The 15,185-nt window shown below is 41.1% G+C and overlaps 1 protein-coding gene across 1 annotated transcript in view; it reads right to left on the reverse strand.

Moving 5' to 3' along the window:
• The window catches only part of arid4b (AT-rich interaction domain 4B), a 71,096-nt gene that overhangs the window by 25,912 nt on the left and 29,999 nt on the right, over positions 1-15,185 (reverse strand). Inside the window, 4 exon segments of the mRNA XM_061689407.1 lie at positions 1,751-1,830; positions 5,165-5,255; positions 6,493-6,558; positions 11,540-11,650. Of these exon segments, the coding sequence (XP_061545391.1) occupies positions 1,751-1,830; positions 5,165-5,255; positions 6,493-6,558; positions 11,540-11,650 (348 nt within the window).

Here is a 15,185-nt window from a genome sequence, read left to right on the forward strand (position 1 = left end):
ACGAACAGTCCTGCCATTGCTGCAGAAGGCTCAGAACTTTGTTTTTCCTCGCACCGCAAAAACATCATTCGCTCCGTGCTTCTAGTATCTTTGTTTTTGTATAAAATGGCCGCCACATCCCACAATGTGATGAAAAAGCTGAAATGCATTGTGGGAAGTGGTGGCCATTTAGGTCTAGCAGTAACCACAGTGAACGTAAACATTACTGTCCCGAAAAAGCCCAAGACACTGCACAGTGATTTGCAAGCGAACCCACTGTGATTTCATCATCATACAGTTGGTACGGAAAGTATTCAGACCCGCTTAAATTTTTCACTCTTTCACTGTTATATTGCAGCCATTCGCTAAAATCATTGAAGTACATTTTTTTTCCTCATTAATGTACACACGGCACCCCATATTGTCAGAAATGTTTTTAATTGTTGAAATATTTGCCGATTTATTAAAAAAGAAAAACTGAAATATTACACAGCCATAAGTATTCAGACCCTTTGTTGTGACACTCATATTTAACTCTGGTGCTGTCCATTTTTTCTGATCATCCTTGATTTGGTTCTACACCTTCATTGGAGTCCAGCTGTGTTTGATTAAACTGATTGGACTTGATTAGGAAAGCCACATACCCGTCTATATAAGACCTTACAGCTCACGGTGCATATCAGAGCAAATGAGAATCATGAGGTCAAAGATGGTGAGAAATAAGATTCTCTGGTCTGATGAGACCAAGATAGAACTTTTTGGCCTTAATTCGAAGCACTATGTGTGGAGAAAACCAGGCACTGCTCATCACCTGTCCAATACAGTCCCAACAGTGAAGCATGGTGGTGGCAGCATCATGCTGTGGGGGTGTTTTTCAGCTGCAGGGACTGGATGACTGGTTGCAATCGAAGGAAAGTTGAATGCGGCCAAGTACAGGGATATCCTGGACGAAAACCTTCTCCAGAGTTCTCAGGACCTCAGATTGGGCCGAAGGTTCACCTTCCAACAAGACAATGACCCTAACCACACAGCTAAAATAACGAAGGAGTGGCTTCAGAACAACTCTGTGACTGTTTTTGAATGGCCCAACCAGAGCCCTGACTTAAACCCAATTGAGCATCTCTGGAGAGACCTGAAAATGGCTGTCCACCAACATTCACCATCCTAGCTGAGAGAACTGGAGCGGATCTGCGAGGAGGAATCCCAAATACAGGTGTAAAAAACTTGTTGCATCATTCCCAAAAAGACTCATGACTGTATTAGCTCAAAAGGGTGCTTCTCCTAAATACTGTGCAAAGAGTCTGAATACTTATGGATGTGTGATATTTCATTTTTTTCTTTTTTAATAAATCTGCAAAAATTTCAACAATTCCGTTTTTTTCTGTCAATATGGGATGCTTTGTATACAAATGGCTGCAATATAACAATGAGTGAAAATTTTAAGGGGGTCTGAATACTTTCCGTACCCACTGTCAATTGTTTTCACCTATTTCTGTATTGCAATGCAGAGTATTTCTTTTGTTAAACACACAATGATCAGAATAAGGTAAATATAATGTTGTTACATGGCTGGAACGGATTAATTGCATTTCCATGCATTGCCATGGGAAACATTACCTCGGTTTGCAAGCATTTCAGTTGTGAACGGGGTCAGGGAACAAATTAAATGTGTAACTCAAGGTTCCACTCTATATGAACAACATATAAAATTGAAGTTAATGTCCAAAGAGGGTTTATACTTTGACCAAAGGTGCGAGACAGCGTTACTTGCCTCGCTCTCTGCAAAGTGACGGGCTCCTTTAAGGCAGAGGGAGGAACGCCTTAAGGTCTTCTCGTCACCATCGTCAAACACTGTAGAGGTGACAATGCAAAAGACAAACTACAGTATATGCCAAGGATTCATGCAGAAATACACACACACACACACACAAAACAATCAATACAGGTATGTTCAATATTATATTTTAGCGGATACACGCACGACAACAAATACCACTTGAAGACTTGTTTACACATCTATAAGTGAAAGGAAAGTTCGTTTCTTTCCTAAATGATCCTACCAACTACAGTGGCGTGAAATCGTAATGGCCCCCTTCTCAAATTCTTAGATTTTTGCATGGTTTCCCCACTTTCTTTAAGATCATCAAACAAATGTAAATATCAGACAAATATAACTCAAGTGAACTTAAACTGCTGTTTTTAAAAGGTGATTTCATTTATTAAGGAAAAACAAAAAAACTATTCAAAGTTATCTGGACATCTGTGGAAAAAGTAATGGCCCCCTAAACCAAATAACCGGTTGAGCCATCCTCAGCAGCAACTGAAATCAAGCGTTTTCTTTAACTGGCAATGAGTCCTTCACATCTCTATGGAGATATTTTGGCCTGCTCTTCCTTGCAGAATTGTTTGAATTCAGCAAAAATGGAGGGTTCTCGAGCATGGACGGCCTTTTTAAGATCATGTCACTGCATTTCAATCGGATTCAAGTCTGGACTTTGACTAGGTCACTCCAAAACCTTCAATTTGTTTTCTTAAGCCATTCAGAAGAAGACTTGTTGGTGTGTTTTGGATGTTTATCGTGCTGCCAAACCCAAGTGCGCTTCAGCTTGAGGTCACAAACTGATGACTAAACATTCTCCCCCAGGATTTTTTGTTAAAGAGCAGAATTAATGGTTCCATCAATCCCAGCAAGTTGTCCAGGTCCAGAAGGAGCAAACCAGCCCAAGACCATCACACTACCACCACGTTAGACCTTTGGTATGATGTTCTTTTTCTGAAATGCTGTGCTACATATACGCCAGATGTAATGAGACACACACCTTCCAAAAAGCTCAACTTTCATCTCGTCAGTCTGTAGATTACTCTCCCAAAAGTCTTGGCAATCATTCAGATGTTTTTTCACAAAAGTAAGAGTTTTGGCCTTGGAACTCTGCCATTGATGCCATTTTTGCCCAATCTCTTCCTTACTGTTGTGTCATGAACACTTTCCAGACTGATAGATGTCAATTACTTTATTTCTCGACTGTTCTAGAATTTCTTTGGCTCGTGTCCTTTTGTTACAGCTTTTTTAGATCTTTTGTCCAACTTGATTTTGCCAGGACAGATTCTGTTGAAAGGATTTCTTGATTGAACAGGTCTGGAGGTAACCCGGTTTGGGTGTGAAAAAATTGTGATTAGCCACATTTAATTCACAATTTAACAAGGGGGGTACTTTTTCCACAAAGGGTCAGGTAACTTTGAATAGTTTTATTTTCCTTAATAAATGAAATCGCCATTTAAAAACAGCATTTTAAGTTCACTTGGTTTATATTTGTCTGATATTTACAGTACATTGTTTGATAATCTTAAACATTAAAGTGGGGAAACTATACAAAAATATAAGAATTTGAGAAGGAGGCAATACTTTTTAACAGCCCTGTATCTGCAGCAGTGACGTGTGCATTTCTTCTCCCACATATGAATGAAAAGTGCAAAAGCAAGAATGCCCCCCCCCCCCTTCACTGCTCGGCCAGTCCTCCAGTTTTAATGCACCATGGGCGTGTGGGGTGGTAGTCCGGTGCCCGTGCCCCTCCCTTTGGGAATGGTCGGGGTGTTTGGTCGGGCCTCGGGGCCTCCCTGGGCCTGGGGGGGTCAGTGGCGACCCCCTGGCTGGGTCCCCTTGCTGGACTGGCTTGCTCGGCCCCACCTTTTTGGGTGGGGAGGGCTCACCCTTCCTCGATGTGCCGGCTCAGCAGCTCCGTACACCAGTTGACTAACATGCATGTGATATGGTGTTCATTCACTAATACGTTCGATAGACACACTATTGGCTTTAATTACTTGTGCTGGGATCACTAACAACAACACAGGTTATACTAACATATCAACTCACAGGTTCCTACAGGTGTTTAGACTTAAAAAAGTATCCAACACACCACTCCTCAATAGCACTGCCTTGTTCATTTTCCCTCATCTTGTCCTGGCCTTTTCTGTCCTCTCTTATCTTATTGTCTTGGTTAGTTATTGCATGTCATCATCTATCCCTCTGTCTGTCCCCTAAAGCCAGTTTATTTCCAGCTCCATATTCAATAAACATCAGAATAATAAAAACATTTAAAAATAAGCAGAGGGAGCATTTCAAACTCCCCTGTTGCACAGCAAAACTGTTCCAGTACAAAGGCATACTGATCCACCATTCTGCAAAGACAGGTTTTAAAAAAATAAATACAAATAAAAAAACATGAATGTGTGCTGAGATGATTTTTGAGGCAGCAGCAAAATAGGCTGTTGAGCTAGTTACAACTTACACCAGTAAAAAGAACATAATGTCAATTATTTTAAACGTGTTTATTTTTCAATTCTGCAAAAATTAAATGGTTTTGAGTGCAAGTTAGATGTAGGTAGCTAGGATTATTTTAAGGCACTGCACATTACTTATGCCGCACAGTCAGAATAATAAATTATTTTCCTTAAGACTAATTCTAATAATTGTTTTCTAACGCTGGATCAAATATTTGGCTTTGCTGTTTTGCTTCATTTTTTTTTTTAATTGGGCAGGTATTTTAGAGGTAACGCCTACTGGACATAACTCACTAATAAACAAATACAGACAGTTGACTAAAAGTTAAAAGAACATAAAAGCAGTATTGAGCAGATGTGGCCCTCAGGACATGACTGGGAGCAAAAGTAGGTTAATAAGAGAGTAAATATTGCAGTCTGTCTGAGCTGAACACAAAGAGGCAACTGTTTAACTTAATCCTTCATAGGTGTTTAATTGAAATATTTGGAAATTGAATTTGTCAACCATAGAAAGTCAATAGACTACTTGTTTTGTGCCTTTTTAAAATAATATTATTTCATTGCAATGATGTAGTATTGTGTGTATATGCATTTTGTTGGTCTGGTATTTTATTTATTTCATCCTATTTTTGCTTCACTTATGGGTCAGAAGAAAGTACAATGTGAGAGATCCATTCTGACCACACACTTACGTTACCAAATGTGGATCCTTGCAATATATAAATGGTTATGACATAGCAATATCCCAACAATATGCCAAATTTGCTACACATTTCTGTTGCCGCAAAATATTGAATTATACTGCATTCGTAAGTAAAGGTGCAAGTAAAGGTGCAATGCTTATTTTTATTTTTTACTAACAAATTATATGTTTTACTTTTGACTAGCTTTCATGATAATGACTCACCAACTGTGTAAATACTTGCGTCGGTCAGCTTAATGATTGTGGCCTCCTGGTGAACTCCATCCTGGTTCTTCACTTCTACAATAGCACCCACCTGTAGGAACCAAACATTGCTGAATTTTGGCTTAATAATCAAAAAAGAACCTTTTGTGTTTTGGTGGAAAATGTCATCATGTGTTTGAAAGTAATGTGACGCTATTAAGACTGCTTCACTGGGGAACACAATTTTTTTGTTTAGTTAGGTCTGGCAGCTGTTTTGAACTAATTTTTGGGTGCGAAATTCAAAACTGATCTCAGTTTTTTTTCTAGTTTTTGAACTATAGATCCATGTTTTCTAAAAAATATGACAAATATTGTACTTAACAGATATGTGCTTGCTTTATAAAACTTTTCAAATATTGACATACAATGAAATATGAACGAAACAGGCATGACTGAAATGTTTATTTAACACTATTATGTTTTACAAAGAATATGGCACAAATCCTCTTAATTCCTACTATGCTAGCTTTCTGTTTGCAGATATTGATAGTACTGACCTATTGGGAGCTACACACACCTCTCACCGCACTCTCAATTGTGATTGCACAAACAAGTTGCCGCATAGCTGTAGATGAGTCCAATCGTAATCAGATGGCAAGTCTTACTAAAGCTAATCAGTGGAATTTTGGAGGGTAAGCTGTGGAGAAAAAACTTGACGTGCTAGAAAAAAAATGACTGCAATCTTGGAATCAGCATGCCAATTTTAGTTTTAATCAGCATAAAAATTAACTCAACAGAGGTTTTGTTTCTAATTGTTCTACCAGTGGCGGCACGGTGTGGGCGACTGGTTAGAGCGTCAGCCTCACAGTTCTGAGAACCGGGGTTCAATCCCCAGCCCTGCCTGTGTGGAGTTTGCATGTTCTCCCCCTGCCTGCGTGGGTTTTCTCCGGGCACTCCGGTTTCCTCCCACATCCCAAAAACATGCATGAATTGGAGACTCTAAATTGCCCGTAGGTGTGAATGTGAGTGCGAATGGTTGTTTGTGCCCTGCGATTGGCTGGCAACCAGTTCAGGGTGTACCCCGCCTCCTGCCTGATGATAGCTGGGATAGGCTCCAGCACGCCCACGACCCTATTGAGGAGAAGCGGCTCAGAAAATGGATGGATGGATGTTCACCAGTGTAATTCTAACTGACTGAAATTAAATAGCAAAGCCAGGTTTGACACTGAGGCTCTGCTCTGTGAATTAAAATTGTGAATAATGCCATGACATTTCAATCAAAATAAAACAATCATAAAGCAATACATGATGTTGATGAGTGCCACGCTTCTTCATCCAACCGAGCTCACCTTTAGAGGTCCTTTGATGCTTTCATCGTTGACCTCAGCTGTGGACAGATCTGATTTAAAGGTCACCTGAGGTAGAAGAGGGAGATCAAGAAGACACTCAGCAAAATGAATGGAGAATCAATTCTGAACAGTCAAAACACAACATCCTTTCATAGTCAACATTTCCGTTGCTTTGATATAACAGTGACTGTGATGGACTCTACATGGCTAAAAAGCATAACAGTTTGACGTAGAATTGTAGGAAAGACGACTGTGTCATTTCACAGACAGTGCAAGTTTGAGAATTGCAGATTTTAATTCTAAATGTCAAACCTCCCTACCATCCACCCCTCTGCAGCCTCTGCTAAGTGAGCCACAGTCGATCATAATCTGATCATGGATCTGTTAACACTGAGACCAAAAGGTGCAAATCCAGCACACTGTTGAAAATCTACAAACTGCCAGGAGCAAAAAAAATCTGTTGGACAGACTCAAATGTCAATAATATTTCATACCAATCGGACTCCATCCCCTCCCACTTGTACTCATCTGTTTTCTGTAATTCCCTTATGTAATTTTTCAATGTAAAAATCAAACAGCAGCAACTTCCTACTTTCTCCTGCCTTAGTCAATTCTCACCGCCTCCCCCGTCCTACCTGTCCACTCACTAAGTTTTGCTCTGCTTTGCGCCATGGACATTTAAAAAATAATATGTCAATCCAAGCCATCCACTTGCCAACTTGACCCACTCCGTACTGTTTTGGTAAAAGATGGCTTCCCATCCCTGGTTCCCCTCTAACATCATCCACTAATGTCTCTCTCCTGGTATTGTTCCATCATTCAAAACTGAAGCCATAATCCCAATAATGAAAAAATCTGGTTCAGATCCAAATAATTTCAATAACCTTCGTCCCATCTCCAACCTCCCATTTCTAGAAAAACCTGGGAAAAGACCGTCACTTCCCAGCTCCACTCCCACCTCACGTCCAAAAATCTCTATGAACAATTCCAGTCTGGTTTCCGCACGCTCCATAGCACCGAAACAGTACTCAACAAAATCACTAATGCAGCTGACTTTGCCTTACACACCATCCCCATCCTCCTTGATCTGACTACAGCTTTTGATACCATTTCAGAATCAGAATCATCTTTATTTGCCAAGTAGGTCAAAAAAACACATTTCCCACACCATCCTCCTAAACAGACTCCACCAAATTCACATTACACACACACACACACACACACACACACACACATACCCCACCAGTGGTTCAGTTCTTAGCCCTCCGGCCGCACCCAGTTTGTTCAAATAAAATCATTTAAATCCCATCCGGCCCCATTTCTTCTGGTGTCCGCCAGGCCCCCCCCACACTGCTGCTGTCCTTGTTCATAGCCTCGTCACTTCCCGCCTGGATTATTGCAACTCATTCCTGTTTGGTTTCCCCCACAAGTCACAAAAAAAAAAACCTACAGTTTCTCCAAAACTTTGCCACCCGTATTATCGCAAGGACCCCCTCTACTCAGCAAACCACTCCAGCCCTACAATAACTTCACTGGCTTCCTGCCCAATACCGCATCCAATATAAAATACCGATTGGCACCTTCCAGGCCATCAATAATTTATATTTTGCTGACCTTCTTCGCATTGGTATACCGTCCCGCTCTCTCAGTTCTTCATCCTTCCTTCCACCTCACCGTCCCTTCTGCACATCTGTCCACCGCTCTACCCTCCATCTTTGGAACTCACTAGTAACCTGACCTCTGAAATACAGATTCAGTAACCCTATTTAAATCCAAACTGAAAATACACCTATTCCGGACTGCCTATTCATTTTAACAGTTCATCACATTATTATTTGCGATTTTAATTGATCTTTTATGTTGTTATTTTTATTGTACTTCTTTTAACTATTGTTTGTACAGAGACCTTGAGTGAAAAATTATTATTATTATTAAATGAACGGACTGTGATACAGTTGTTGCTCATCTGAATCCTTACAAACTGCATCTAATAAATATGACTTTATAATTCGCAGAAGCTACTTAATCATATATCTCACTAGATTCTAGTTCAAACGCTGGAGATTTTAGTTCAAAACAAGTTCATAAGATCTAATTACTGATATGATCTTATGAAACTTCAAAAACTCTCGGACCAACTACTTTCATATTTTTGCATTTTTTGTCTCGACCACATCACTGCTCTACTAATGCAATTGTACCGTGGTGCAACACAGCAATAAACACGTCAGAGTCACCTGTAGAGACACTTTCATGTGTTTAGGTTAATTTTGGCCACTTTTTGCATTGCCAAATAAATTTTACAATAAGCTATTGCTGATGTTTTTCTGTGATGCTGAACTACTGACAACCAATTTTGTCAAGCTCAGTCTCGACTTTAGCCACTAATGCACTAAAACAGTTCACATGTTCTCATACTTGGTGTCAGTCACCTCTGCGGTAGAATGCAAAAAGGAAACCAGCACTGCAATACCAATACTAGCAGGCAGGTAAAGGCCAACTGAACAGAGCAATGCTATTAAGACATAGCTCTACTGATCCATGGAAATGTGTCCACAGAGTTCCTTTGCAATCTGCTCATAATTGTAAGCGTAGTGTGTCAAAAAACAAAAACAAGCCTGCAGGTAGCAAATTCACAATATTCCTGCTCTATTTCAAGTGTGAGCACACAAACCAGTATTACTTCCTACTAGGCTTTGCACGATCAGGGTTTTTGGGGCCGATCATTGATCAGCGAGTTGAAAAAAAACAATAACCGATCACAAGATGGAGGAATGTCTATTTAAATGACCTGTTCATTTACTGTATATACTTGTGTACTTAACTGTCCATCCATCCATCCATTTTCTGAGCCGCTTCTCCTCACTAGGGTCGTGGGCGTGCTTTTTTTTTTTTAAATAACTTTATTGGCCGTCAGATATTTCCAATACATCAAAAGATGCGCGACAAAGCTAACAATAAACTAGCTTTTGGATTCGAATATACTGTGCACGATGGCGACGCGGAGTAAATGTCTTTTGCGGAGTCGATCAATGACATCATTGATCAGATTGGCGAATTATGACATTAAAGCCGATCAGCATAAAATGCTAAATATCAGCAGATACCGATCAGCCCGATAAAATCGGTGTAAAGTCTACTTCCTACTGAGACCTTTGGCTGCTACGTTACTCAAGCAAACTCAGTCAATGCACATTCGCAAATATCCTGACACCTGTTAGACATTCAAATGAATATTACAAAGACAATCAAACTATCAGTTTAGGTTCTCTTTTTATAATATGCGGACAAATGCAAGACTCCAGGTATTACATTATATAGATGTCACCTCCAAAAGAGTTTGCATGTTCTCCCCGTGCCTGCGTGGGTTTTCTCCGGGCACTCCGGTTTCCTCCCACATCCCAAAAACATGCATTAATTGGGGACTCTAAATTGCCTGGAGGCATGACTGTGAGTCCGAATGGTTGTTTGTTTCTATGTGCCCTGCGATTGGCTGGCAACCAGTTCAGGGGGTACCCCCCCCCCCCTCCTGCCCGATGATAGCTGGAATAGGCTCCAGCACGCCCGCGACCCTAGTGAGGAGAAGCGGCTCAGAAAATGGATGGATGGATGGATGATTACTATAAGAACATAGTAAGCTACTGACTGCATGGGCAGCAAACTATTTGGGTCTGGAACAGTTGGCGCTCTGATAGTTGCTGCCAAGTTGTATAATCCAGTATGCCTCCATTGTAAGAGACAAGCGAGCTGCCCCTCCTCTATTATATTAACCAGATGCTCAGCCCTACTGGGGAATGATACAGTACAGTGCGTATGTTGCATAGTCTTCATCAGCAAAGCATGAACCCAATGGGGAAACAACATTGGGGCTGTCATACTGTGAGGAGGGTATGGATAAGATGGATGCCTGAGGCCTTAATCGGTAATTTGTGGGCTCGACTAGACCCTGCATCTGTGTGAGCTTAGCCCTAGGATGGTGCTCCAACAACTATGGTGATGGACTGCTACTAGCAACCTCAGGTGGTGCTTCACCATGCAAGTGAAACAGCTGGATTTTTGTCGACGTTCAGCACAACATCTTACAATCATTCTTCATTATTCCAATATGAAAACTTCACCATAAATCATCCAAATTAACAAAGTTATCCATCAGTGTTTGTATAACGTACCTAATTTGTGACTCAAATTGGGATTCGAGTGGCCATGGAAAAGCAATCATCACTCACATGAGAAATTATTTCTTAGATTTATAGATACAATTTACTTTATTCCGACAAGCGCTACAACTGCATTTACTTCAGAAAATACAAAATATTTCATAATTTTGTGCCTGTGTTTATGACCAATGTCATTTTGACTTTGAATGATTTTGCACGATAGTAGTTCGTTCTTGCAGTTGAGTTGATCGTGGATCACGGATGCAAATAACGAGATGATGACCTCCGCGGAAGAAGGAATCCAATAGCAGAACCCGAGAACCTGCATGCATTTTCATGGCAGCAACACAACCAAAGCCAGAAAGGAGACGACTGCACCAGAATGAACGGGAGAAAGTGGAGCAGAATCCAACACCGTGTGGCAGATGACGAGAGCTGGCCGGTTAGCCGGCCAGCTAGCTAGCTAGAAAGGAGGCAGCTGATCCTAGACGACAAGGATTTACAGTACCGATTGGTGCAAAATCAACCCGGGTTCTACCATTGGCCACCGAACAGCGAGGGATCCTGGTTAAAGTAAGCCATTTTAAACTTCATTACAGAGAAGCGGCAGCCGAAACGTGCCAGCATACTCTCTTTCTGCTTCAATAGATTATTTTCAAATTATCAAATTGGATTTTTGAGTCATTGGACTATGGCATGTCTTTATTTCGGAATAGTACGTGTAACGATTCATTTCTGACTCAACACAAATAACATACAGTATCAGGATTTAGAAGGCTAGTCCGCGGCCTAGTGACCATTGTATCATTATTTATTATCTACAGCAAGAAAAAACAATAAATTTAAAATGTCATATCATAAGCACATAAGCTTTCTGAATGAAAGCTTACCTTAGCCTTGACGAGACGTTTGGCCGTCTTAATCTTGGCCTCGCAAAAAGCCCCTCGGTACTTGGCACTCACATCAGTCCCTACTGTCAAGTAAGGCGGCTCCTCCAGAGTCTGAGGGAAACAAAGAAAACAACACAAGAGAAAAAGGTAAATCCAACACACATTTTTGAATATTCATCTTAGAGACACGGGTATTCTTAAAGCTCAGGTAGGAGAGCATGTATACATGCAGCTTTGCTCATTTAAAGCCAGCAATACAAAACCCATCCTAGCTCAGTGAAAATTGTGGATATTTGAAAAGAAGCCACAGAGGAAGCAAGTAAAAAGGCTACAACATTACTGCTTTGAGACTACAAAAGGAGAATCTCATTGTAAAGCAACCCACTACCATTCAATCATCACAACATGATTATCTCCTACATTGAAAGGTCGATGCAGAGAAAACACTATGAGAGGGTGAAGGAAGATGATGCTTGTCTTGTGGACACCGCTGTTTTGTTTGCACTTGGCCAATTTTTCTAACACCTTTTAATGTTAGAATTCCTTGTCACTTTGGAAATAATCACTATGCCACACAAAAAAACATGGAAATATAAATGAATCTGCAATGATGCCCCTGTTATTTGTAAATGTTGTATTACTGTACATAAGTTATTGAGCTGTCTACAGGCATTTTAAGTCAAGTGTCTGTCCAGTAATACATACAGTGTAACATTTCGGTGCCTGCCCTATCTGCTTGCAATATACAGTAAGTCTTGATATACACTGAACAAAAACTTTTGTTTTTGCTCCCATTTTTTGAGAGCTGCACTCCAAGAGCTAAAACCTTTTCTACATACACAAAAGGCCATTTCCCTCAAATATTGTGAGGCAGTGGGGTTATGGTAGGGGCAGGCGTATGTTATGGCCAATGAACACAGGAGCATTTTATTGATGGCATTTTGAATGCACAGAGATATCGTGAGGCCCATTGTTGTGCCATTCATCCACGACCATTACCTCATGTTGCAGCATGGTAATGGAGGACCCCATGTTGCAAGGATCTGTACACAATTCCTGGAAGATGAAAACATCCCAGTTCTTGCATGGCCAGCATACTCTCCGGACATGTAAGCCATTGAGCATATTTGGGATGCTGTAGATCGGCGTATACGACAGCGTGTTCCAATTCCTGCCAATATCCAGCAACTTCGCACAGACATTGAAGAGGGGTGGACCAACATTCCAGAATCAACAACCTGATCAACTCTATGCGAAGGAGATGTGTTGCACTGCGTGAGGCAAATGGTGGTCACACCAAATACTGACTGTTTTTCTGACCCCACCAGACCCCACAATAAAAAAGAGAAATGCTCACTAACACAGATATAGACAGATTTGTGAACAATAATTGAGGGAAATGGCCTTTTATGTATGTAGAAAAAGTTTTAGATCTTTGAGTCCAGCTCATGAAAAATGTGAGCAAAAGCAAAAGTGTTGCATTTATATTTTTATTCAGTATAGTTTTAGTTTATTGTAAGCCAGGGATCTCATACTAAGCCGACAGTTGCTTCTTCTTCAGTCTTCTTCACCTCACTAACCAACAGCTGAAAAATCCTGGAGAAAAAGGAAACCGCTGTAGCATATTGGTAAAAGTGCCACAATCAAATAAAAACAGACACTTTACATTAGCCTTGTTTTAATTTTCCTTTCTAAACTAGACTTCAATCTCCATTGGGAACTTTGTTTCATCAATCTACTATAACTACAACTTCATGGGCTGGAATTAAAAACTTTTATGTTCACTTTGCATCATTAACTGAACACACGGCTCCTTAATTACACACAGTCAAACCTCCAATGTCAAATATTCCAAATTTAATCATGCAATTTGGATTTTAAAATGTTGTGCATAAATATGCCTCAAATGTCAAGGAAACCTTCAACTCAGTGATCAGATTTAATGATTAATGTAGTTTCCATTATTTTCATATTCTGTACTTTCTTTTGTGATGCCAATACAAAGAAGTACCACTGATTTCAAAGAGGAAAAGTTAACACACAACACTGGTGTCTCAGTCAAGGTGGATTGCCACATCAATAGTTTTACTTGTAAAGACCGTGCTGTAAAATAAGCAAGGGTGCACAATTATTTTGGTCTGGTTCTCAAAGGAGCACCATTGGTTGTTGCTTGGTGCTCATCTTTTTCCCATCCCACCGAACTCACTAGATTAACTAACTGACAGTATGGGACCGCGCGATAAGCTGATTTGCCGATTTCTGTAGGGCAACAGTTCCCAATCTTTTTTGCACCTAAAGCGGTTTCACATAAAGACATATTTTGACGGACCGTTGTAGCCGCTGTGCAGCAAGACCGAGACGCCCATGAAGCCCGCCGACAGGCCATTTTACACTTAGCCACCATTGCCACCCCGCGAGTGGCACGGCGCCTTTGCGGGGCAGTTTCCCACGCGGCACACAATCGTGGCAGGACTCAACTGAACTGAGAAAGGAATGAATCAGTTCACAAAGTGATCCCATTCAGTATGTTCATTTGAACAAGTTGTTAAAGAACGACAACGCTACTCCCAAGAAAAAGAGAATCCAAAATGCTTGGTATGCAAATGCTACAGTAAGTGACACTGATCGGGGGGGCCGTTCCTCCCAATAAAGCCCTTCCAGGTCTCACTGTCATTTCCCACGTGAGCATTGAAGTCCCCCAGCAGAACGATGGAGACCCCAGCACCCCCTCCAAGGACTCCAAAAAGGGTGGGTACTCTGAACTGCTGTTTGGTGCATAGGCACAAACAACAGTCAGGACCCGTCACCCCACCCGAAGACGGAGGAAGGCTACCCAACAACACAAGTAATCCATACATACAGAAGAAAGTAGAACAAATAACATCAGAAATTAATTTGTGTGTAATAATGTGGCATGGCACGGGGGGGACGACTGGTTAGAGCATTTGCCTCACAGTTTTGAGGACCAGGGTTCAATCCCCGGCCCCGCCTGTGTGGAGTTTGCATGCCTGCATGGGTTTTCTCCGGTTTCTCCCACATCCCAAAAACATGCATGGTAGGTTAATTGGCAACTCTAAATTGCCCGTAGGTGTGAATGTGAGTGCGGATGGTTGTTTGTATGTGCCCTGCGATTGGCTGGCAACCAGTTCAGGGTGTACCCCGCTCACCACGCAATACCCCATTGCTGGGGGGTAAAAAGCATTTCAAAGCTCGTTTAAGTTTGCTGAACAACATTTGGACAAGCCAGTTAAATACTGGGAGAATATAGTCTGGTCTGATGAGAGCAACATTGACTTTGTATGCCATAATGCACACCACGTTTGGAGGAGAAATGGCACTGCACATCACCCTAAAAACACCATACCAATAGTGATGTTCGGAGGTGGGAACATGCTGCTTATCAGCAAATGGTACTGGTAAATTTCACATTTTTTAAGGAAGGATGAATGGGCAAATGTACTGAGACATTCCTGACAAAATCCGCTGCCATCTACGAGGATGATGAAAATGAAATAAGGGTGGACATTTTAGCACGATAATGATCCAAAACATACTGCCAAGGAAACTCTCAATTGGTTTCAAAGAAAAAAAAATAAAGCTGCTAGAATGACTTAGCCAATCACCTGACTTGAATCAAATTGAAAAT

Source organism: Phycodurus eques, chromosome 11, assembly GCF_024500275.1.
Source record: "Phycodurus eques isolate BA_2022a chromosome 11, UOR_Pequ_1.1, whole genome shotgun sequence".
In the NCBI taxonomy this organism is placed as follows: Eukaryota; Metazoa; Chordata; class Actinopteri; order Syngnathiformes; family Syngnathidae; genus Phycodurus; species Phycodurus eques.